The sequence below is a fragment of the Wolffia australiana genome, chromosome 2 (genome assembly GCF_029677425.1).
Source record: "Wolffia australiana isolate 7733 chromosome 2, ASM2967742v1".
Lineage (NCBI taxonomy): Eukaryota > Viridiplantae > Streptophyta > Magnoliopsida > Alismatales > Araceae > Wolffia > Wolffia australiana.
This window is the reverse complement of record NC_135836.1, coordinates 21631381-21657347: the sequence shown is the minus strand read 5'-3', so window position 1 is coordinate 21657347 and position 25967 is coordinate 21631381. Positions and strand designations below refer to the sequence as shown.

General features: G+C 37.6%; 2 protein-coding genes across 3 annotated transcripts; one reads left to right on the top strand and one right to left on the bottom strand.

Moving 5' to 3' along the window:
- Positions 1–736: 736 nt before the first annotated feature.
- ETFBETA (electron transfer flavoprotein beta) lies at positions 737–2553 on the bottom strand. 2 transcript variants are annotated; one of them, XM_078571481.1, is made up of 5 exons: positions 2438–2553; positions 2068–2358; positions 1897–1977; positions 1195–1289; positions 737–1096 (listed from the first exon to the last, which is right to left on the bottom strand). In XM_078571481.1, the coding sequence occupies exons 1-5, from the start codon at positions 2504–2506 to the stop codon at positions 871–873; spliced, it is 762 nt and encodes a 253-aa protein (XP_078427607.1). In that variant the 5' UTR covers positions 2507–2553; the 3' UTR covers positions 737–870. The 2 variants fall into 2 exon arrangements, with proteins under 2 accessions (XP_078427607.1, XP_078427608.1); XM_078571482.1 differs by having other exon boundaries at positions 2068–2354; positions 2438–2533.
- Positions 2554–13197: 10644 nt separating this feature from the next.
- Positions 13198–14765, top strand: LOC144700087 (phenolic glucoside malonyltransferase 1-like). Its single transcript, XM_078571480.1, has one exon. The coding sequence runs from the start codon at positions 13270–13272 to the stop codon at positions 14620–14622; it is 1353 nt and encodes a 450-aa protein (XP_078427606.1). The 5' UTR covers positions 13198–13269; the 3' UTR covers positions 14623–14765.
- Positions 14766–25967: the final 11202 nt, after the last annotated feature.

Here is a 25967-nt window from a genome sequence, read left to right as displayed (position 1 = left end):
TGTGAATTCTCTACATGTCTTATTTTAAGATGATTCTGTATGGAATTTTCTGAGAAATTTGAACTCTCTGTATTGGAAATACCCTCTAATCATTGCAAAATATTGAATTCATAGTGTTATAGGTTGATCACGACTTTCTCCTTACACGTAAGTGCAAGAAATCCATATGAAATTCTAAACTAAGAGCCCTGTCATCTTTCTACAGTAGGTATTTTATCATGTAACTTGTGATGCAATTGCTGGGGATGAATGATAGTAGATTTAGTAACCTTCATCATGTGAGGTAGAAATGGAATTGTTAAGTGACATCTTCCCAATGTGTGTCCTAGAAACTCGTGTTTACTGATTGATTTAGGTAAAATAGTTCTTCGTTTATAAAATCCATGTGTGCAGTCAAAATAGTCCAATTATGTAGTTCCTCCCATGATAAATGCTCCAGCACCAGTGATGTTCCCACTATAAGAGCTTGCTGAGGAAACTGAAGAGCATATTCCAAGATATCTTTTGCACAGAGTTTGCTGAAATCCTTAGTATTTTAGGAAACAGATATTTGAAAGTGCTTCTCAAGTCCTGTAATGGTGCCCATAAGGATAATATTGTCTATGGGGAGGGCAGGATGTTATTTCCAGGATGGTGGTCCCCTCTCGCCATCCTTCGAAGTACTCTTGGGCATTATGAACCTCTGTTTCTTTCAAATTCAGGAATCATTTCAAGTGCATACTATTGGGTCTTAACAGACATTTCTTGCATTTATGGACATTCATTTCAAGACCAATTTTTGTCTCATAGCAAGCAAGGTATGAACCCTTTTTCAAAGCCTGATGACGATGGACATCACGATATCTCTATATGTGCAGAGTCTACTTCCAGTCAGATGACATGAGCCTCCTTCCTCAGCTTATCTAGCAGTTCATCCACAGAGGAGAGGATAACCCCAGCCTTCCTCCTGGGAGGCTCAGACACCTGGACGACTTCGATGCCTGACTCTGTCTCAACCTTCAGCTCACCCAGAGTGATCTTCTTTATCTGCTTTGATTTAGCTTTCATTATATTGGGGAGGGTTGCATATCTCGGTTGATTGAGCCTCAGATCCGTGCTGCAAAATATTTACAAAAGAACTGCATAACTAACTAGGAGAAGATGAGAAAATATCAGCATTAATATTGATTTAAAGAATCAAAGTCTATTTATTACGTGATTACGGCAGGCAAGTCGAGGCAGAGAGTCTCAAGCCCGCCATCTACCTCCCTCTCCACTGTTACCGTCTGTTTCTCTTTGTCAAGTACAACCTGAAGAAGCAATCTACGTCATCTTAAAGCGGAAGAAGAATATACACCTGACGCAATTCTTTAAGAAAAAATCATAGAAAAATGGAATCATGAAAATCAGAAGAACATGGCTCTAATCAAGAAGTAGACACAAAAAGTAAGACCATAATTTTCTCAATCATAAAAATTTGGCATGCATGACACCAAGGCTGTACAGGAATGGTAAAAAAAACATAAATGGGAAAAATATTATTAATAGATACTTTATCACGGGTCTCCTTTAAAACTATGAAAGCTTTCATCTGCCCCCAAATCTATGAACCACAACAATCCAAACGTGAATCGGTTCACAGGTTGACTTTAATCCGGTATCGGAGATCAGCCAGGTCTGAAATGGTTTTTCAAAGAAAAAAGAAATGCCTTGGATGGCAAGCAAATGTCAAAGATTGAATCAAATCAGTACATGATTGAAAAAGTCTGCGGACGATAAATGGCCAAATTCCATTCATCATAGATTGAGATTACTAGTCGAAGAGAAGAATATTCGATAGCAATGAATACTTTTTCACGAGATTGGCGCGAAACAATTTATCACTATCAAGAATTCAAAGATCTCCAATGAAATCACCTTGGAGGCAAACGTTCCCTGAGGCCAGCGAAGCAACCCTGCTACCATTTGTCCCGTCTGGTTGCAGTCATCATCAATAGCCTAACGATTCAAAGAAAAATAGAATAAATTGCACAGATTTGAAGAAGAACAACGAAATTCGCAAAAAAAAGCAAATTAAAAACCACAAACTTGTTTGCCCAAGATCAAGAGGCCAGGTTTCTCCTCCTCCACGAGGACTCGCAGCATCTTGGCCACGGAAAGAGGGTACAATGGCACCCCCCCGTCGACGCTGACATGGACCGCTCGGTCAGCGCCCATGGCGAGGGCAGTACGGAGGGTGTCCGTGCATTGCTGGGGCCCGATCGAGACAGCCACGACCTCCGAGGCGGCCCCCGACTCCCTGATTCGCAAAGCTTCTTCGAGTGCGATTTCACAGAATGGATTCATCGACATCTTTACATTGTTCGTCTCTACACCTGTCTATCGAGAAGAACGGCTGGATCAAACACGAGATGGGGAAGACATCATGAAGAACAGGAGGAAATCCTGTGCTGAATACCTTGTCGGCCTTCACTCGGACTTTGACGGCGTAGTCGACGACGCGCTTGATGGCTACCATGATCTTCATCCTTCCGACTGAGACTCCCCTCTGTCGATAAAGGGACAGAGTACCGAAATAAGTACTGATCTGGTTAAGAGAACTGGGCCTACAAAAATAGCCCAATATAAAGTTTTCAATCTTATACCTGAAAGTTGGTGACATTGAATATATTTTTTCAATTTTATACTTGGAAGTCTTTTACCTTTTAAGTTTCTGACATGAAATATATATTTTCAATGTTACACTAGGAGATTTCACCTTCTAAGTTTAAGTTGCAGAGAGCCAGAATAAGTACGATTTGGATAAAAAGACGTGCAAACAAAAACTGCGCAATCTAAGGTTTTCAATCTTATAGTTGAAAGTTTCTGAAATGGAACATATTTTTTTCTCTCTTACACTTGGAATTTGATGACATGGAATATACTTTTTGAATCTTATAATTGGAAGTCTTTACCTCCAAAGTTTTCAATCTTGTACTCCGTCCATGCTGGAAAAGAGGGCCATAATAAAGTACTGATCTCTGGTTAAGAGAACTGAGCCTACAAAAGAGCCCAATCTAAAGTTTTCAATCTTGTGCTTGGAAGTTGGTGACATGGAATATACATTTTCAATGTTATAATTGGAAGGTTTTACCTTCTAAGTTTATGCTATCAATCTTATACCCTATCAATGCTGGGACAGTGGACTAGAATAATTACTGATCTGGTTATAGAGAACTGAGCCTACTAACAGCCCAATCTTAAGATTTCAATCGTATACTTGGAACTTAATGCTATGGAAACAACTTGCATCATATTTCCATGGAAATGGTACTAGGATACAGGCAGTAGATGCTTATAATGGGGTCAATCGTCTTGTTTTTATAATAAGAGATTAACATCATCCTAAGTGTATATGTTTGAATTGTGTCAACCGATGTTTCTTATTGGTTATAAAAAGATGTCATCCAAAGAAGAAGAGCAGGTAGGAGATATTATGCATAATAGTAATTATAAATCACACGATAAGTGTGTATTTCCAAAATATAGAATATTTTAAACACTACACATCATTGTGGAATATTGCAATATTTGGAGGTAAATATATGTGTTCATTGATTGTGGGAGGTGACGACATGCATACCAAATGCATTTTCATGTCACATTTTTCAGTTGAGTTTATTGAAATAGTGCATGTTATCATTAAAATTTACATATTTATATTATCAATGCATAAACATGCTGTTTTACTTTACAGAATTTTTAGATGATTGAGAAGATAATATTATACATGAAAATGAAGCCCAAATTATTCTACCCCTTTTCTCTGAGCTATTTATTTTTGATTTAGGAACATTGGCATTAGTTTTGAAAATAAACAATTTGGTTGAGTGAGAATATGTATTTTAAAGGTCCATTTATATCAAGATTCATGAGTTTATTGAATCTGTGTATCAGGTCACGGAGAGAGCTTAACATCACCAGGTGAGTTGATCATTGTTGCATGCTAATGAGCCACCAGACTTGACGTAGTGGGTTGTCATCCAGACCGAACCACAGAAGCAGATTACAAAAGTGGCCAACAGACTATCGAACAGACTGCACTGATGGGCATGAGTTGGCCGGCTTGATTCAATTTGGACCTGAGTAAGATTATGAGGTATGTTGCTTAGAATTAGGCCACATCAGCACACTACATCAAGAACACAAGAAATAACTTTGTAAAATTCTTATCAAACTTTTGATTTTTTTTGCAGATTTTTAATCCCCCATCCCATTTCTTTCTCTCCCAGGGGTATACTACAAAATATCCAACATTTGTGAAAATTCCACACCTCATGAAAGTATATATGCTTCATGAAAATATGAAATAAAAACAAATCTAGTGAGTGAACCTACTTGTGATATTGGTGCTCTAAGAAAAGAGAAAAAAACCAAGCCGACTCAAGGGCTCCACAGTGGAGAGGAAACAGTAAAAAGTAGACATAGAATGTTTATCCATGAGGTTATCAATCGCATTAAAGTTAGTCTCTTATTTCTAATTCTCATGAATAAATATGGACCATAATTTAGATTTCATGTATATTAGGCTACGAAGATAATAACCTGAAAATATACTTTGACATATGTAGCATTGAGGTGATTATGACATTTAATCTCTGTTAATTTAACTTTCCATAATCCTTCAAACTAAGAAACTTCTATAAAAATATAATTTTAAAATAAAATATTTTTTCTTCAAAAAAATTTGTGGAACCTTTGTGTTGTAGTCGTGATTTTTTTTTAAATCATATTCTTGCAGTATAATAGAACAAAAAAAATGAACCGTTGGAAAGAAAAACCTATAATGTCAATGATTAAATCACCTGATGGGAAGTCAGATCTATTATTAGGGTTTGAAATTTTTTCTGAACTTTGATTAAATCAAACAAAATAGATACCATCAGTTTAGAATTTGTGGGTTGGCCAAAAATTGAGAATCGGACCAAAGTCTGACAGGAGAAAAGTATAAGTGCATACACACATATACAAGAGCTTGGCTTTAAACTCAGACAACTTATGTGAAGCTGAATCCTATTAACACTAGGCTAATTCATATTTTTTGAAATAAAAAATAAAAAATATTAATATATACAACTACACAATTAAATAAAATATAATTTAAGATATAAAAATTGTCGCGGATATATATATATATATAAATGAAAGTATGATGCAATCAAAAATATGTATGTAAATACAAATAAAGACACAAATTGAAATCTCAATAAAAATATAAATTTAAATACATGTATATATATTGGTATATATGTAGTGAGTCCTTGACAAAAATGGTACATTTACCTATAAATTTTGATTACTTAATTTATTTATGAAATATTTTTGGCCTATTTTTTGAGTTTTTCTAGTTTATATTTTATTTTTTACACACCAGACACTGAATCTGTAGGTTTTAACCAACTAACTTCAGACACTGAATCTGTAAGTTAAGTGAGGATTTTTTTAAATCCTCACTTAACTTCTGATTGTACCAAAATGTTGGTTTAGTCTTATGTTTTGCTTAAAATTTTTACCAAAACCAAAAACGCCATTCCTTATCTGTAATGAAAAAAATCCTTGAATGAGTCTTCTCAAGTTATATAGTTGTTTGCCCTTGAGAGGTGTCCATGGCCTTCAGTGTTCTCATCATTATCTTCTTAGAAATGTTTTTGGATATCTGTGAAGATCTTCTTACTTCTCCAATTATTCGAAGCTGGTAGAGCACCCAAAAAGAGAAGAAAACAATGTGTCATAGGGAAACTTTGCAAGTGTTGTTTCGCGAAGGACTTTAGGGGTTCTGCATTTAAAGTGCTTTTTTTCAGAAAATCCCCAAGACTTTGGTGTGTCACACTTTAGGCTGATGTACTAGTGTAGTTAACAAATCTAAAAGGAAACTAAATCTTTACTGGATTATATAATTAATTAAATACATTACACCATTTGATAGGTTGTGTTACGACATGTGAGGTACCATGTCAGACCTTGTGCTCTAGAAGTTATAAAGGAATTAATAAACCTTTTCATACAACTTTACTTCCACCAGTTACCATTGACAGATAATCCTTCATCTGGGCAACACTATTATAATGACTTTAGAATAATAATATCAAACCATAATCAATCGTTCCATTTATGACATATGTATTCTAAAATCATTAGAAAACTCCACATGTTTCTACTACCTTTGCATCATCTTCCTCGAAGTATGTTTCCTCATATATCAAGTGCAAGGGGTCACACCTTCACCACTCAATTATTCTCATTGACTTCTTGATGCATATAAGCTAAACTATTATGGTATCTGAGGATAATGGACTCATTAACTATATTCAAAAAACAATAGTATATCCACATAATGTCCTTAATGTCCCATGGCAGAGACCACTTACAAAAAAACTATGATGTGAAGCAAATTGGTTGATATAAAATTCATACAACAATTTAATGGACTCCTTCCCTAAAGATCAGACCAATTTATCTTTAGTATATGCTCACAACTTGGTAAGATATCAACCATACTCATCATAGAAACATATGTATTTAGTGATATTCTTTTGGATATTTTGAAGTCTTTGAATATCATATGAATAGGAATAGTAGGATTTGTGTATAAAGATAACTAATCATTGTATTTTGATCTCATCATAGCTCACTCATTATTGTGTATATTTTTTAACTTCTTTATAAACATCAAACATTCATTCATGTGTCACTAATCAAACAGTTCTGAGAACAGACAGCATTTGGCCTGTGAAACATAATGTTTCTCTATGAATTACAATATCACTATGAATTAATAGTTTATTTTTTAAGATTAAAAATCATAATGATTATAATCAAGTCATTTGATGTAATATCAAAGATGTAACAGGGGGAAAATGTGGCTTTATTAAATCACAGAGAAAAAGAAGTAGCCAACTTGCGGGACGATTTTTAAAAAATCATAAGGAAGATCATGAAATCACTTTTTGCTTATTATTTATTGTATCATAATTTTTTGGATAGTGTATCCATGTGGACTCTAACAAGAAAGAGGAGGAAATATCAAGAAACAACCTGATGTGGACTCTAACAAAGGCACTTGATTTTCACGTCTCCAACTCGTGGTGAACTGGATCATCTTGAGAAAGATTTCAATCTAAAACAAATAAAAAAGCAGATAGATGTAACGAGAAGAGAATAAAAAATTAGGAGATACGTCACAGCAAGGTATATTGTTATGCTTGATTAAATCTTAATGCATTTGTCATTGCAATAACTTCAATGTTTATTTCTTATTCAATATACATGATGATACATTTTTTTGAAATTATCATTTTTATTATTTTATTAATTAAATATTTAAAATTAAAGTGTATCCTAATAGACTTTGTGAATACTAGGTGACGGTTTTGGGGGGTTGAAGAAAACGCTCTAGAGGCCAAGTTGAAGGGGATTAAACATTGTCACTCTATGGAAGACTTTGAGGATTAAGGACAACAAAGCTTTTGCCAAATGTTTTTCATTGATATGATTTTTATGCTCTTTTGCCAAGTGTTTTGCCTGTGCGGCATTCACATAAACCTGGTCTGGGTTCATCATCAACTGGGGCTGCATAACCCTAGACAGCATTAAGGACGAGCCTAAGCTGTATAAAAAAATTAACTGAGTGATAACATGCACTTTTAGTGCCTAATATTATTATATTTATGCGTATTTATGCATTAAATTACTCATATGTACATGTTATCAAGCTTAAAATGATTAAATCTATTTTTAGAACAAATTTCTGAATTTTCTATATTTTTAGGATTTTTCTTATAGTATATTCTAAAAGAATATAATTTTTTGAGAAAGAATATGATTTTTATGGAATTTTTGGATATTAAATTTGGAAAGATATGATTTTTCTGATTCAAAATATATATTTATACGTATTTTGTGGGCTTTTATTTGATTTAATATGAAATTTTAAGTATTTTGGTTTTTTTTATGGCATAGTGTGATGCACCGCCACATCAGCGTTGAGAAAGAGATTTTTTCTTTGTTTTTTGTCCTTTTAACATGTACATGTGGCACGGAATATGAAAAGTCGCGAATACGAAAAGCCACGGAATACGAAAAGCCATGGAATATGAAAAGCCACGGAATACAAAAAGGCATGAAATATGAAAAGCCACGGAATACGAAAAGCCACAGAATACCAAGTGCTTTGACTTCTTAACAGGCAAAAACTGATGACATTGATGAGGAGAGAGAAGAAATTAAAGGCTAGGATTGCTTCAACTTCCAACGGCCATAACTTTTCATCTTCCCTTCCTCTTTCTATCTATAGCCTCTAATCTATAAATAGAGGCCTAGATCATTGTAAAAACCATCTTGAACTTGCTTCCCACTTTTGTGGGCTGATTGAAAGAGAGTGAGTTTTGAGATCCATCAAGAGTGTTCTTGGTGTCTTGGGTGTGTGGGAAGAGACAAAAGAGAAGAGGGGGAGCTTACCGGCACTCGCAAATCGCCGTGATCCTGGCGGAACGTAAGGATCTAAGGTAAGTGTCTTCGCCTTATGTTGTTTCTCTCCCAACATCATCGCTATCATAGTTCTAGTTTTTATTATCACCGTTTCATTTATCACTTCATACGTTCCCATTCTCTCTTCTCTCCATCCTTGCCATCGTACCACTCCATATCAAACCACTATCCTCATTCATATAATTGTTCATTATCGTGTCCGTCACAATCACTTACTCTTTTATTTTAGTTAACTTTACATATAAATTAAGTACTTAATCGATATCACTCGCTCATATCCTTGAATTATGTTTTTGTCGACCGCTCATTGATCATCACTAGTTTAAGAAATTAATTCCTTAATCATCGTTCCCTGTGGAGACGATCCGTACTCATCACTAACTAAGTATTTTCAAGTAAGGTCAAATATATTTTATTGAATAATCTCAATCACCAACGGCGAATTTTAACCCTAAAATTGAGATTATCACTGAGTCATCCCTATCTTCTATCTCCTTTCCTAGATAGGTAAAACATATTTCACTTAGTTGACTATATTATAGTGGATAAACTTTTAAGGACCTAATACACCTCCCCTCCCAGCTCACACCTTATCCACTTCAACTATCATAAACTCTTATTAAAGCTATATTTTTTTAAATTTAACCTAGGAGACTTATTTTCATCTGAAAATTCTATCATTAATCATTTAATTCTCTAAGTAAATTAAAATATATAAATATTTTTTAATCTCCAAGTAGCAACATTTTTAACTCAATTTCTTAATCTCACAAAGAGTTTAAATAAATAATTCAAAATATGGTGACATAGATGAATGGGTCCATAAAATAAACTTATATGTAGGGAAGTCAATGTACAGATAGAAATATGGAAATATATTTTTACATTGCACTCTCTAAACATTTATCATAAGTTTAGAACAAATCCAAAATTTCCCAGCATTTATATCATTAAAATGTGGATTTATGATGTAATAAATATGTCATTAACTAAGTGGAGAAGATTGACGGATTTTGGATGACAGGATTGGGCCGTTCGATTGTAAATCATAGGGTTGAATGGGACTTCAGTCTGTCCAAGTTGGTTGCAAGGCAGGACAAACCCCATGTCTTATTATTTGTTGAGGAGGGTGTGCATTGCATACACATACAACATCACAATGGCGCAATATGCTCATGAACACGCACAATATAAGCCTTTCACTTCCCATCGAATGGTTAACTTCTCAATTTATTCAAAATATTTAAAACCTGTTAAAGAATTTCACTAATTGAATACTTCTTGTGCTTGATTGAAAGCCAACATCTGGAGTTTTTATTGAACTAAGATGTGCATCAACTCATGATCAGGGGAAGAAGAAAAATAGGATTGTAACAAAGGCTTTGCCTTGGAAGGGAATCTTAAAAGGTTGAGATTTGAGCAAGATTTTTTGGGTTTTGAGCGGCAATAAGACAAATTTTTAGTTTATGATCATTAAACTCATTTTATAATGACTAAACTATAATCTAAAATAGGATAACAATTGATTTGATTAGTAGATATATTGCTATGTTATTTACATCTCTTGATTATTATTATGTACATATGTGAAACTTAAATGGCTTTAAATCCCCACTAAAATGAATTTATCAATATAAAAACGTTCCTAACTCATCCACAATATAAAAACATAAACGCCAGCTGATGCTTTTATGTTAAACCTTTGAGTCACTTTTCCAAACAATGACATTTTTTCATGGTAAATTTCAAATTATAATACTAACGATAGTGATTTCTAGTGCAGAAATTTTACTAAAGTTCGAAATAATGATTTCATATCAATATTTACGGCTTGATTTTTTCACAAGAAAGGGTTGACTAGGTTATCATGGGATGTAAATTTCTAAGAGAGTTTCTGAAAAATTTCATAAATTTATGTTGCAACTTTATATTGTGACATTAAGATATTGTCCGAAACTGCAATCCAATATCCAAAATGTGTCTTTACCCTTTAAAACAATTGTGACAACGGTGTTTAAACTGTCTACAAGACCAAATTTTATAAAATGAGCATTTTAATAACAAAAGAATTAATAAATGAGATTATGAGAGGAGAGTTTTGGATAATTTGAAGTGTTGAAAACAGAACAAGCTTTCATGCATGTGAATGTGCAGCAGAATTTCATCCCCAAATAGAATATTTAAATATCCTCTATTCGAAAAAGCTAATTTATGTGCAAGAAAAAGGGAGAACAAACAATTGAGAAATTATCATGGACAAAAGGACAAAAAATAGAACGCTCATTCTGGGAGGCAATGGTCGAGGAAGAGATCGAGGTCGTGGAAGCAATGGATGAGGCAAAGATGATGACTACAAGCCCCGTCATAAGTCAAAGGTAAAGTGCTATAATTGTCATCGATATGGACATTATGCAGCAGACTGTCTAAGTGATGACGACGAGGATGAGGAGGACGAACGGGCCAATCTGATGGATACAGGACATGAACATGTATCCGCTCTCTTGTAGGCCATCAAAGAAGATCACTCAAGGTGGCTATGAGAATGAAGAGTGTCAAGATTAAGGGGGAGTGTTGGGGAAGTTAATCTTGACTTAGTTAATTTAGGAGTTGGTGTTTTTGAATAAGTCAACAAAGAATAAGTCAGCATGGTTTAGGGTGATGTGGAGGCAGGAGCTGAGTTCAAGGAGAGCAGAAGACTGGGTTCCTTGGAAGACCAAGTACATGGACAGGTGTGTGGCTGTGCTGAGTTTAGATCTATAGGCAGTTATGAGGGAGTGCCTATAAATATGTAGGTGTTCCATTGTTGAAGTATGCTGTGTGCATCAAGGTTCCTTTCTCTCTCAAAGTGTTCTTGCATCTTGTTTCTCTGTGTGAGATCAAGAGACTGAGGGCTCAAAACCTTTTTCTCTGTGTGAGATCAAGGGAGTGAGTGCTTGTCCTTCCCTTCTTTGTGTGAGTTGCTGAAGTGAGAGAGCTAGGTTCCAACAGAGGTTTTATTTCAAATTCTTGAAGGGGATCCGCACAGGGCTTTTGGGAGGCTTCAGACAAAGAGGTAAATTTGGGTTGCGAATAGCATATACAAGATGACGAGATATTCAGGAGGAAGCTAAAAAAGGGAAACATAAGTTAAGTAGGTAGATCCCGTTAAGCCAAAAAGCAAAAGTAGGACCAGAAGATGCGTAAGCAACAAACGGATGAAACCGACAAGAGGGGTGAGATGGAACGATGACTGCAAACAGAGAAGGGTGTTTCAAGAGTTTGGGTTGTTGGACAAAATATTTTAAGGGGGACAAGATGCTGAATAAAGCTCATAAAGTTGGTGCGGGAGACAATGGGATTGAGTATCGGGGAGACAGACAGAGGCTCCATGATAACTCAAGTTTATGGTCAAAAGGGTATGTAAATCCAGAATAATCGAAGAATAACTCAAGTTTACAAGTTTTAATTGATTCAGTTAAGGTTTCGATAAAATAACACAGATAAAGAAAATGTGAGACATATAGGTGGACATTGGGAGGGAGGGGGATGATCGCAACACTTGTAAGCTTCATTAAAGATCGATTTACAAGGCCGTCATCCTGAAGTGGGCTTTGGACCAGCACGTGACGCCAAACTTCAACTGCCAATCATGGCCATCGACGTGTGGATGATGCCTTCATTACTGTCCACTCGTCGTCCATGGATGAATGATGGTATGGGAAGATGAAAAGAATCTATCCACAAAAAAGTTGAAAAAATTCCGCTGCAAAACTCTCTGAGATGTGACATACGCAATTGAGATTACGACGTCAATCTGGACCGACTGTCTTCCCCTCCTTTTTCTGTCTCACATCGTCTGCATCAAATTTGATTTCCGCTAATTTATCGAAATCTTAACTGCACCTATTGTCTTTCGTAAAATTCTCCGATTATTTTCAATATACATTCCCTTCGACTATCTTTTTGAAAGGAGTGATCCTCACCGTTGGATCATCATCTAACGGTTTGTTTTGTTTAGGTGCAGGAGTTAAATCGTAGCCGTAGGATCTATCGAGTTATAACGGCATCCATGAAGCCACGATGGAGGAAAGTGGGGCCCGACGGTTACAACTGCTATTTTTACATTTCTGTTTGTTTAAATGCCCGACTTGTGGGCGCTGTTTGGAAGAGTGCGTGAACTCGGTGTGTTCCTTCTCTTCTTCTAGTGCTTCTGTTTTTGGTTCTCCTCTTGTCCTTGAGTGCTAGGCGTGCTGCAGATCGTTCCTTGAGAGCCTTTTGTGCTTACACTTTTTCCTCAGTGTTATTCTTCGTAAGAAGAGTATTATAAACATCGGCATTTTCCGACAATTGTCGGTGCGATTAGGAGAGAAGAACAATCAATGAATCCAGCCGTAGGTGTTCATCGAGACCCAGCTTGACGTGGGCCTATCTGGCCTTTCCTTCCTGACTCGCCACCGAAATTCTAGACCATCTCCAAACCGACGGTATCCCAAGAGTCTCCCTCAACGGCCGCCCTGAAGCGGTGCTGGATCTCGCCATCACCCCACTTCCGTTAAAACAGACCTACTTATTTGTTCTTTTGGCTTGCAAGAGAGGGACTGCGCAGATCTAGCTACCACATGGCGCAGATCTAGCTACCGACATTCAAGGCTGTCCGACCGAAGCAGAACAAGCATAATAATAACCATTGAAGGGCCTGGACCTCTTCGGCTATCTCGCACTACGCGGCTGCTTCTTTATAAGACAGTGGAACCGAGATCCAAGCCCAACAGATCTACCGCAACCATGTCGACGGCATCCCAAGAACCTCCACCAACCGTCGTCCTGGAGCAATGCAAAGTCTCGCCATCACCCGACTTCCCATACAAAGACAGCCTCCCGCTCACCTACTTTGACTCCATCTTCATTCACTTCGGCGCCGTAGAGAGGGTCTTCTTCTACGACCTGTCCTGCTCAGTGGAAGAGTTTCTGAGAGAGAAGCTCGGCCCATTCAAGGCCTCCCTCTCCCGCGCTCTGGGCGAGTTCCGCCCTCTCGCGGGGAGACTGCACCTCGTTTCTAACGAGTTCCGCTGCAGCGATCTCGACTCCGTCTCCTTCGTCCTGGCCGAGAGCGTCGACGACTTCTCCGACCTGTGCGGGAACCACCCCCGGAAGTGCGATCGCTTCCGTCCTCTCCTGCCGCGTCTCACGCCGGACTCTCCGCTTCTGGCGCTGCAGCTCACGCTCTTCCCCGGCGCCGGCGCGGCCCTCGGAATCGTCATCTCCCACGCCATCGCCGACGGCGCCACGACGGCGCTCTTCCTCAAGACCTGGGCGGCGCTCTGCCGACGCGATATCGGAGCCAACTCTGCCGGGTGGGTACCGCCACCGTCCTACGATCGCGCCCTTCTTCTCGCGGATCCCAACGGCTGGGGGCCGACCATCCGGCAGCTTATGGAGAAGATCGTGCAACGCGGTCCGCCGAACGCGCAAGAGGGGAAGAACGCCGTTCCGCTGGAGGCTCAGGACGAGAAGCGCGCTGTCCGCGCTACCTTCTCCTTCAGCCGCGAGCAGATTGAGAAGCTGAGAGAGGATTATCGTCGCAAGACGGGATCTTCGGAGTGTTCCTCCTTCGCTTTGGTGTTCGGCGTGGTACTGGCGTGCCTGGTGAAGGCCAAAAGGGCCTCCGGCGGCGCCACCGCGACGTTCGGGTTCGTGTTCGACGCCAGGGCTCGGCTCGCGCCGCCGCTGCCGGCGGCGTACTTCGGCAACTGTCTCGGGATAACAACGGGGGGTTGCAGCGCTGGTAAGCTGGCCGGGGAGGATGGATGGGTCGAGGCGTCGAAGGAGGTGTGGTCCAGCGTGGAAGGGCTCAAGTGGAAGGAGCCGGAGAAAATCTCTGTGGACTGTATCGGCGCGTTACTGGCGAGAGAGCCCGTGGGCCTCCTCACTGTGGCTGGGTCGCCGTGGCTGGGCATGTACCAGGTGGACTTCGGCTGGGGCCGCCCGCGCAAGGTCGAGATCATCTCCATTGAGAGCACGAGCGCCGTGTCCGTTGCCGAGTGGGGAGAGGCTGGGAGAGGACTTGAAATCGGGATGGCGCTATCTGAAGATCTCATGACCGAGTTCAGCGCCAACGTCGCCGACCTCTTATTGTGAATTATTTCTCTGTGCCTCTTATTGTTTATGTCGGAGTTTCTCACTGGTACTAAAATCCGGCACTAAAATCAACGTGGAAGGTAACAGCGACAGAATGAGAATGCAACTGTCTTCTCGCTGGGATCGATGTTGTGATTATACCAGTAGGCGTACAAGCAATTCGGCTCAAAATTGTTGAATGGTGTAATGAATCACGTGAAAGTAGGACACTTATGTTGATATTTATCCAACTTGTGTATTCCCGGTAAATTAATATTGTAGGCAAAGGTCAAAGACGACTATTACATTTCCTCTTTGCTCATATGTTAGGCCCCTAATTAGGCGGCATTCCTTGCCCAGAGACCTGCGTGCTTATTGGGAAGGTTTGTCCGCATGTTCGACTCATGAAGTCTTAAGTACTGAGTCAAATGGGTAGCGATGCCCAAACACCTGATCTATTAGGCCATTGCCACTGTCGGTGGTGACTCACGGCAGACTGCGCACGTGCCCGTCCACGTCCAGAGCGGGACGGATCAGGTACGGTCCGCGTGTGCTGGGCGCGCGGGCTGATCGGCGTGTGCGTGCGCGCTCCAAGCGCCGCGCGCCAAAGCCAAGCGCCACGCACGGGCGCCAGCGCCACGCGCCAGCGCCGAGCGCTGCGCGCGGGAGCGGGAAGTGCTGCGCGCGGGTGCGGGACGCGCAGGCTGGGCAGCATGCCGCGGGTGCAGCGCGCGGAGTTGTGCGGGTTGCCACACAGCGGTCGCGTGGGCAGCGCGCGCATTGCGTGTGCGGGGCGCGCGATAGGGAGACATCCCGCCAGGAGACTAAGGCAAGTAGCACACAGAGAGCGCCGAGACGGCACAGCGGGCGCGCAACGCACCTACGGGTAGTGCTGGGCGCGCAGCGCCCAGCTCGAGGGCGTCGAATGCGGCGGCGTCGCGCAGACTGTCGCTAAAGTTTCTACATGGGTGTCGGTGGCATGTGGGATCGTCAAGGCAGGGGTGGTGTGTGTGATCGCCAGGCCCGCGGGCGCACGGCGCCCCGCCCGACGTGCTTGTGTACTGGGGGCGCGCGCGCAGAGCGGTGGCCCTGAGGCGGTGTGGCGACATTACCTCGGCACAAGGCGCCTCGTCTCGTTCCTTGTAACACCCCTCGTCTTCACCCATGTAAACTACGATGTACTCTTGATTATATTAATGCAATGACCATATTCACTGACGGCGCCTAGCACCAACCACTCCTCTAACCTGCGATCTTAAGCAATCCCAAGTGCTTCCGCTGCAAGAGATCAAGGCTGCTCAGTGTTTTGCCCAAGCACTGAGGTCGGCACACGTCAATTCCGAGCGAAGAGTCCTAGCTCCAGATTTGACCGTGTGACATCATAGTATAGGGACAAAGATACATGATTGCGAGGGATTCAGGGAAAATCTGTCCTCGTTGATTTGATTGGGCCATGAAATGGTTTATTCTCCAATACATTGCTGTAGTGATAAACCTCCCACTTTATTGATCGAGGCCTTACTATGATACTTTGTATCAAGTGCTCAATGTGAACTATAAATTTTATTTCCTATGTCTCATTAAAACAACAACTAATATCAGCCTAAAAATAATATTAATCGACCCGTTTACTGATTCAACACAGTGCAGGGTCATTATTATCTTTCATTTGATTTCGATCTGCATCATTCATTCTAATAATTGATCATGGCTAGAGCCAAACCTCTCTCAGAATCATAAAATATCACGCTATTTTTTATTTTAATATCATGTTATATGTGCATATTTTCATTTAAAAGATCATGGACCTTTGTTATTAAAGCTTAAAATGGTCCATTGACTTTTAGAACTAATTTCAATTTTCTTAACTTTATGATATTTAAAAATACTTCTCGTCAGCAGTTTCGGAAATAAAATAATTGTAAAAGTAATAAATATTTAATTAGATTTATATACATATTTTAGGAGTTTTTTATATTTCACAGATGGTATTCTCATTTTACAGATTTTCTAGTATTCTTATGGAATTTTCTGATGTTATATTCATAAATAAAATTTACAGGTCAAAAAATATATTTTTAATGAATCTTTTGAGCTCTCCACTCCTAGAATCCAGCGGGCCGAATGATGACAATTCCCCATTTGACTCGGAGGAGAGAAAAAATCTGATGGCTCAGATTCCTCCAAATTCAAACAATCATACCTAATGATCTCGAAACAATTTCAGGTAGTTGCATATTTGCTTCCTCTATCCATCCATATCTTGGATCTATCAATAAAGCCATGCATCTTTGTTAAAAAATGCACAACTGGATTTTGTTTCTGATTTTGATTTGTAGTGTGATCTTCCCATTCAATATTTGTCAATTCTTCCATTCCAAGAGTGAAGGATTGAAGAAGTGAGTTTTAGATCGAGATGTATGAAGAAAAATCATCACTCGGTCAAGTAGGCATGTGGTGATAAGATAAATGTGACGTATATATTTTTCAACTCATGTTTTTGTCATTTTTCTTATGTTATAGATAACGGGTGTCGACGGTGTCGTCGTTCGGATGGGTATTGAGACGATGCTCTGATACCAAGATGATGCCTAACGTCGACAGTGTCGTCTTCAGACGGGTAATTCCCTGGGAATGTAACTAAATGGGTGAAAATGATCTAGGTGGAGTGTATGTGCAAGCGCGACTTGTTATGCAATGGCGAGATAGCTGATCACCCACAACGCAGTACTACAATGTACATGCAATTGGGTAGGTCAACAAAATTCAGGCTTCTAGGTGACACGGCGAGGGTGATAGAAGACCAGGCACGATGCTCTGAGAATTGTACTGACCTCGTGTGCTTGTATAGGCGAATGGCCTGGTGCAACACCAAGCAACGGCGGGCGTGGGAATCCATGTGGCAGAGAGACTCATTGCGGCGCGATGCTGGACGAACAAGATTCTTGCAGATAAGCCAGGGATCATTGAGGAAGGCGCTGTATAAAGAATCTGCAAACAAGGTCTCAAACGTGGCTCGACGACACACCGAATCAGACCTAACCTTGATTCAAGCATGCAACGGCGTGTCACGCGTGCAATAGGATGAACATGCGAATCGGCTGCAAGACACTTGCATGATTCTCCCGCCTTTCCCGGAGTATCCGTAGGCAGTGGGATTGATCAGCCGATGGCATCCAACGGCGATCTGGAGGGTGAGACAGGCGAGGAATAGTGATGAACGATGGAGTTGCTTATGGTGCAACAGGTTGAACTGGCGGTACTTTCCTCCTCCCTGCACCTTCTTCTCTCTTCTTACTCCTCCTTTGTTCTTCCTCTTCTCCTCTCTTCTCACGATGAGAATTGGACGATGACAAATAACTGCCAAATACAAACTTCCAGATCTCGAAGAAAGACGTGCCCATCATGGCCTTATATAGGGCCATGATGGACCCATTACAACAGCCATTTAAGGGGCCCAACAAGGAACCCCTCTTACAACACTTGAAGTAAAAACAAAAGAGGGAAATTTTAAACAATTTTGGAACAAAAAGACGAATAAAACACGACGATATGTATGTGTCATGATGAGTTCGATGAACTTGTCGTGATGAACACAAAACATGAAATTGGACGAACGAAAATGGAGAATTAAAACACGAGCACGTGTGTGGACATACATTACCCGGGATATTTAAACCCGGGTGTCTTCACGGATGCTTTAGCGTGCCGATTGGGCTGGACAAGGACCAATGGTGATGCTGATGACGCCGAGGGTGGCTCTAATGATGTTTCATTGATGTGGTTTGGGCGCGCTCCGTGAGTTATCATTTGATGATAGCTTAGGTTTTCATCATCCCGTATGCATCCATGAAACTGTCTCTTGTTGATTCATACCCACATCATCTCTATCTCCACTAGTGATGAAAAACTTTCATCAAATTACCTCGCTCCACTGCTTGGTTGCGTATCTGCCACCATCTCCATCACGATCAGTGATGGTATTCATTCATCTGTTCCAGTCCACTCAGGCCACCACTATCAACCCTCACCAACCCTCCTAGAAAATTCCCAAAATCCCTAAATAATTCAATCAGCTTGGATAAATTAGGTTAACTAGCATATTTTACAGGCTTCCTAGCATTATTTTAAATTGTTTTACTAGTTTTTAATTAAATTATGTTCAATGCCATTTATAAATATACAAACCTAAAAATAGAATGAAAAGTGAAAATTCACTTATTCAATATTTCTCCCTACATATTCGACCCTTGCTTGGTCTATGCTCATGAACAAAAGCATAAATACTGTAATATGTTGTTATCACTCTCCGAATGATTTGTATTGACTTAAGGCAACAGAATAAATAAAACATAAATAATTCAATATTTCATTAAAACTAGAACCATGACATAATTTCAAACAGGAAATGATAGAAAACCAGAGAATAATACATATTTTAAATGACACACACACACACACATATATATTATGGAGCGATAATTTTGGTGTGTGATATAGGATCACATTAGATGAATAAAAATCTGCTTTTATGCTTCATTTTTATCATTTATGTTTCTATTTGTGCTTGCATTATTCTCCACTTAAGGATAACTTGAGAAATGTATGATTTGTTTTCCTATATGTATTTTTAGACTAAACCCACTAGACTCAATAGAGTGAAGTGAAGTTATCACATCTTGTTGGAGGTTTATTTAAAATAAAGGACTTAAATAAATAAAAGGGCTAATTTGAGATTCAAACGGGAGGAAAGGAGAAATCCAAGGCATATTGTATATAATACTAAGAGGCATATTGTATATTTGATGCATGCTCAAATATGTTTAAGAATGGGTCAACTAAAAGAATGAATTGTGGAATTAATTCATTCTAACTTGAATGTTCTATTTCTAAATCTAGGAAGGAGTGAAAGTGGATCATGCTGGAAATCGAGTTATCCTATTCCTCCGAGCCCTTGCAATTACATCCGATGGTTGGGAGAGTTAGGGGACTTCTATTGAACCGCTTCTCCCCTCACGTGTATCCCATCTTAGATTTCTGCTACCAACATGTTCTTGGAAACCTAGTGCATCCAAATTTGTTAGTTCATGCCTGTTGTACATGAGTGTGGGAGAGAGACTTCAAGAGAGATCAAGATTCTTGGAGAAAAAAGCATAACTTGGCCCTTATGGGAAGTGACGACAAGGTGTGTATGTGTGTGTGTGTGTGTGATCTCTTGTCTTGGGAGATCTTGGAGGAACTTTCCAATTCCAAAATTTGACAAGCACAGACCAATCACTAAAAGTCAAGGCCATTGATGAGAATGGTGAGACATTATGGATTAGAGACCCTCAAAGCAGACCTAATCGACTCAAATTGTAAGATGGGTCATCTAATGTCCAACTTTAATCAGCTCAATTTTAGTATGTGGGTCAAAGCAGACAACTTGCCCATTCATGTCTCCTGCTTGGCCATCTGTTTATTTTTGGTCCTAAAGTTAAGTATTGGAAGACACTTTTTGAAGACCTAGAAACTGAAATCAAGCTACACCTCATGCTCTAGAAGAGACAAAGGATTGTGTATCGACTCACTCATAGAACTTTTTGTGTCATGACTTGTTGTGTACATGAAGTCCCTCATCCACTCGAGGCTCCTAGGAGGACTTTGGGTATGTTCAATTGTCAAACCCTAATAGGTCATCTTAGAACTAATGCACTCAAAAACCATACTTGATCTCTTCTCTGATATTTCACTACCTTGGCAAAGGATTTCGTATCATCTTCCTTCAGCTGTCTACTCTGATACTGAGGATGGGTAATCCCTTCTCAATCACTCAATTATCTTTGAAAAATTATTGATGCACCCAAACTAAGATTACATGGAGTTCCATGATTTGGACTCCATAGGTCATAGTAAATTACAGCCATCCATTCACTAGACAACTTTGGTGTTTGAGGTTTAAGGACCACTTACACAACTACGAGGTGAATCCACCCGTTTGATAATTTAGTATAGTACCATTCTAGTATTCCTACGGAACAATTCAATAAACTCTTTCATCCTTAGATAGTGTTATTATGTCCAGATAATATTTACAACACATGCTTCAAGACTAAGGATCTTTAACGTACATCTCATGCTAGAAGATGTAGAGTATCAAATCTCATGAAACCTTTACCTTCATCTGTTATGGCATCTATATTATCCCCGATCGTAAAAGACTGTCAAATGACTTTGGATATAGTCAATCATCAAACCCTAATCCCTCATTCAATTAATACACACCTGTGATAGGGATCATTGGAGAATGACTTATCTAATATCCTTGCTACCTTATGATGAACAAAAAAAGGGGTTAAATATGTAGTTTAAGGCTTCTGGTTTATTAAAAAATAATGATAATTTTCTTTACAAGCATATGGAGATTAAATAATAAAATCACATGGAGCGTGTATTGGTTGCGTAAATTCTACCTTCCATTTCTTGTTTGTAGAATTTAAGATGTTTGTTGGGAAATGAATATATTATAATAAAATGAAAATAAAAAATTAATTAAAATAGTTCTAGCAAGATCAGAAATGATTAATCCTACTTAACCAAATTTATTCAAAATTTATAGAAAATTTTAATAGAAAATTATAAATCAAAACACTAGTTAATGGTAATTAAAATAGCATAGCTGGATTTTTTCATTTAATAACTTTATTTATGATAATTTTAATAAAAATAAATAATTGAAATAGATGAAATTACTATTAAAAATAGCATGATATTTATGATTATTAACTACCCCCCAACTTAAAAATTGTTTGTCCCTTAACAATGCCCATTGTGGTCTCCTTTATCTATCCACCTTGAAACCAAAGAAGGCATGTACAGGTAGTGTTAAAAACATCAATTATATATTTGTGGAATACTTCCTACAGCAATTTAAACACTAGCCTTTTTATGTAATGACTCTTCTTGGTCTGGAAATAGCTGGTGGTCATGAGTAGTGAGCCCTACTTCTCACCCGTATGATACTATTGCCTTGGATTTTTGTCACTTCATTTATTGAAATGGTGGGCCTCATTCCTGTCGCAAACAAGGTCACAACATAAGCAAGGGATGATAAAAAGTAATGATCAGCACATTGTTAGAGAAACGTGGTCTCAAAACAGGAAACCCCATTTTACTTTTAATATTTTATTTATTTATTTTTATTTCTATACTTTTATTTTTCATTATTATTTTCAAAAGGGTAAACACAAAAAATGGAAGGTTCTGAAAGCGAGGAGGTGTTGATCAAATATAAGACAGGATAAGAATGAAATCATATCAAGATAGACTGATATCATAAAGGGAATTTGAAAAAAATTGGGAATAAAGCATATCATAAGTAGTTAGAGAGGACGGGGGTAGATGGGATCCTAAGGGATAATGAACAAGTGGGTGACGATGATACATACGTTTCAAATATTCTTTTAGGCAACTCAAAATATTGTGACTCTGTGCTTTGGGACTTGAACAAAGGCATACCCTTATCAGAAACTAAGATTCCACTAATGGGTAACCAAGACACATAAGTAGGGCTGGCTTATACAAGGTGGTGCTGAAGTGAGGATTCACATAGGTCAATCATCATTCCATCCAGGACTATATTACTTCAACCCTTTTATTTTCATGTCTGTTCTGTCACTCTATCAGACATCCTCCCCAAATTAAGAATCTTTCACACATTGTCTAAAATCATAGTTTTTTCCATCTACATGTTATTGTATTTCTCTAGTAGCCCAACTTCTTCACACAAAACCTTATGTTCAAAGATAAAAATAGTTCCTAAGGTGGTGTTATAATATTGCTCAAAGTCATCAACTTTGTTTCCCCCAAACTTAGATGATGCATGACGTTTGAAAAAATATGATAGTTTATAGAATAATTTCTCCCCAACTATTTTATTCATAGACCTTAATACAAAATAAAGAAATAAATTATCCACAAAACGAAGACATAGTTCAACTTCTCCATGCATCATCCCCTTGTTGATTTTTGCATAGCTTCAAGTGTTTTATCTTATTGAAAGTTAAATTACTGCATAGAAAAACAAAAACAACATCGACTAAAGCAAGGAAAAAATAAAAATAAAAATAACAAGAAAATTTATTAGTAGCTTTATTGAAAGAGCAATTCTAAAATTTTCAAAAATATATGTTAGGCATTGTCAATACCTCTATGAAAAAATTAAATTTCAAATTCTATTCTGCTCCAAGATTTTGAAATGCATAAAATGTAACAATTTCTTATAGGCACACAACCAACTTTGAAGATAAGTTTTGGATACATGTCTGATGGCCTGCTATGATGTTTATTTTTTTCTCTTTAGCATGTTATTTTTTATCCTTCATTTTCTCAAGAAAATTATTCCTCCCACTATTATTCACATACTTATAATTTGAATTAGGAGTTTGTGACTGTTGATATTGATTCAAAGATGAAGCTTGGTATGGTTGATTTTTAAATTTGTGATGCTGAAGTAACTGCTGAAATGGAGATCTAGGACCACCTAATGCCCCCTAATGTTACATTCACTTTGAACTTAGGAATGTTTAAATATCTGCTTAAATAAAGTACTAGGACCACCTATGAAATTAATACTTTTCTTAATGCCCTTAATGTTCCATTCATTTTGACCTCGGTCAAAGTGCATGGCATTCTCTTCCATTTCTGGACATTTGAAATCATCATGATTGTCAATGAAAAGGGAACCATTTTGTATGAATGGAATTAAAAAGCAATGAATTCATTTTTTAATTACATTTGACGCTTATGATAATTAATAATTTCTAAAGTACATTTTTTATTTTCTCTAATTTTCATTTAAAATATAATTTCCCACAGTGACTTCATTGAGAAAAACATCTTGTCACTAGGAACTCAAATTTGATATGCAAGGTAGCAGGAGCATAATCAAAACGATTTTCCCCTATGACTTGTTATGCAAGATAACAATCAGGATTTCCATATGCTAAATAATGATGATGATAACTTTTTTTACAAAAATAAGAACTCATTATATTTTTTAAAAATAAACGAAGGATTCTGCGAGTAGATGATGGACCAGAATTTGGGTTAAATAAGTTGTTATAAGGCTCTCATTTATGCAACGATGTTTTAAAAACTTCCTTATTAACAATAGGGTAATTAATTGTCAAATCCACAAGAAGCAGGTAATGAGAGAATAAATTTTAATTAAAATATATTTTAAATAATTTTTGGTGATTTTATATATTTTTAACTATTTTCAAAAGAGATAATAAACTAAATGACGGAAAACTAGTCAAAACTATTTTAAATGAATAAAATAAATATTCATATTATTTTTAATAAGTTCTGATAATCTATTATGATTTTTAAAAAAATATTTTCTGTTTTTTAAGGGCAAGAAAAAACTTTGTAAGAAAAATAGAACCTTAGGCCGCACTTCATGCGGTTAAATTACAGCAAAAATGAGCAGTGGTTGAAAATGGCTGTAACTTTTCTTACTTTGTTGAGTGTCGCTTGATGCGTTGGAAAGCTTGAAGTCTAGGCTATCCTTTGGAATGTTTACCTAGACAAAACGGTGAGAAAATTCAAATCAAACATTCAAGAGATGATGCGAACCTTGTTATCACTTCCCCCAAGGGCCAAGTGGTACTCTTTCTCCTCGAGTCTTGATCACCTTTATAATCTCTCTACTACACTCTTGTAGAACAAGAATGGATCAAAGAAATCCGATGCACTACGCTTCAAAGAAAAAGATTTCTTAATTTCTTAAGATTTCTTAATTTCCAGCCTGGACCCACATTCCCTCCTTCCCAGATTTGAAAACAGGACTTTCAAATTCAAATTGTGGGTTAGTTCCACAATTCTTGCCTTTAGTTGACTTGTCCTTAAGGATGTTTGAATGAGCTTCTAAAGTGGATTTCTTGTGTACTGGGCTTCTTCTTATTATATATTAGATGGCTTAAGTATAAAAATTCAATGAAATATTTATAACCATAGAGCTTAGGAAAGTAAATCATAATTTTTTATTTTATCTTTACATGTTGAATTATGCTTGTGCAAATCAAAGAATATGGGGTTAAAAACAAGTATAAAGGCATAATTTTATTGATCCAATTTGATGTTATCACATGGAATACTTTGGAAGTCTGCCTTTGAAGTGTTTCTGCATTAAAAAAACATATGATAATAAATAGCAAGATAAGAATTCACTGACTCAAAGACATTAGCTGCCCGAAAACGGTGCTAGTTGATGAACTAAATCTGAGGGTTAAATACATTACTTAAAATATCAGGTTGCAAAAAAAAATCATTATTTTCCTTTTGAGTATGGAGTGGGTATGATTCAAATCCAAAGTGATAACAAATTAAATTAGTGAATTCTATCTTTCATTTCTATTTTTTGGATTTTCATATTTATTTAAGGAATTAATTTTGATTTAGTACAGCCAAACTAGTGAAAGTAATGCAAAATAAATTTAGGAAACTAATAAATATTAATCATATTTAACCAAGTTTACTCAGATTTCATAGAATAATTAAAAATAAATAAACAGAAATTTATAATATGAAATAATAGTGCATTCTTATTATAATACCTGAGCTGGTGTATATAAATTCAATATTGTGTATGCATAGAGGAGCTAAATATGAAATCACCCTCGACATTTCAGCCAAATTTTGAGAAATCTGAGCCATCTGAATTTCTCTCTCCTCCATTTTTTTCTGTCAGATTGCTATTTGAGGAGTGGAAAAGTCAACACATCCACTTAAAATATATATATATCCAAAATTATATTTTATGACTTCTAAAATTATTTTCTACATAAACTTAACATTAGAAACTTTCATTAAAATACAAGGAATTCCAAAACCTTAAAATATCATTCTAGAAATATAAAAAATCCCAAAAATATTTTAATCAATAAAAATAAATACTTTATGAATTTTAATATCATTCTATACAGTTAATGGTATAAAATTGTGATACAATACCATAAAATCAGGAAAACCCACACATTAATTCTAAAAGTGCACTAAATCTTTTTAATATTTAATAACATGAAATTATGACTATTTAAGTGAAAATAAGCTTATAAGATACATCAAAATTACTGCTAAAAATAGCATGATATTTATGATTATCATCTGGGCCAGTTTTTTAACTACACTATCTTCCTTAAGTCAATGTCCTCTTATACCGAGGGTTTAAGATGTTATTTTGACCGCTCAATCATCTCCATTTACCTCTTTCTATACCAATCTAAGAATTTCATGAATATCCGGTTTAGAGACTCATAATATGTGGTCAAAACATTATCATCCATCCATGAGATGTCTAATAAGCCTAAAAGTGGTGTAATTAA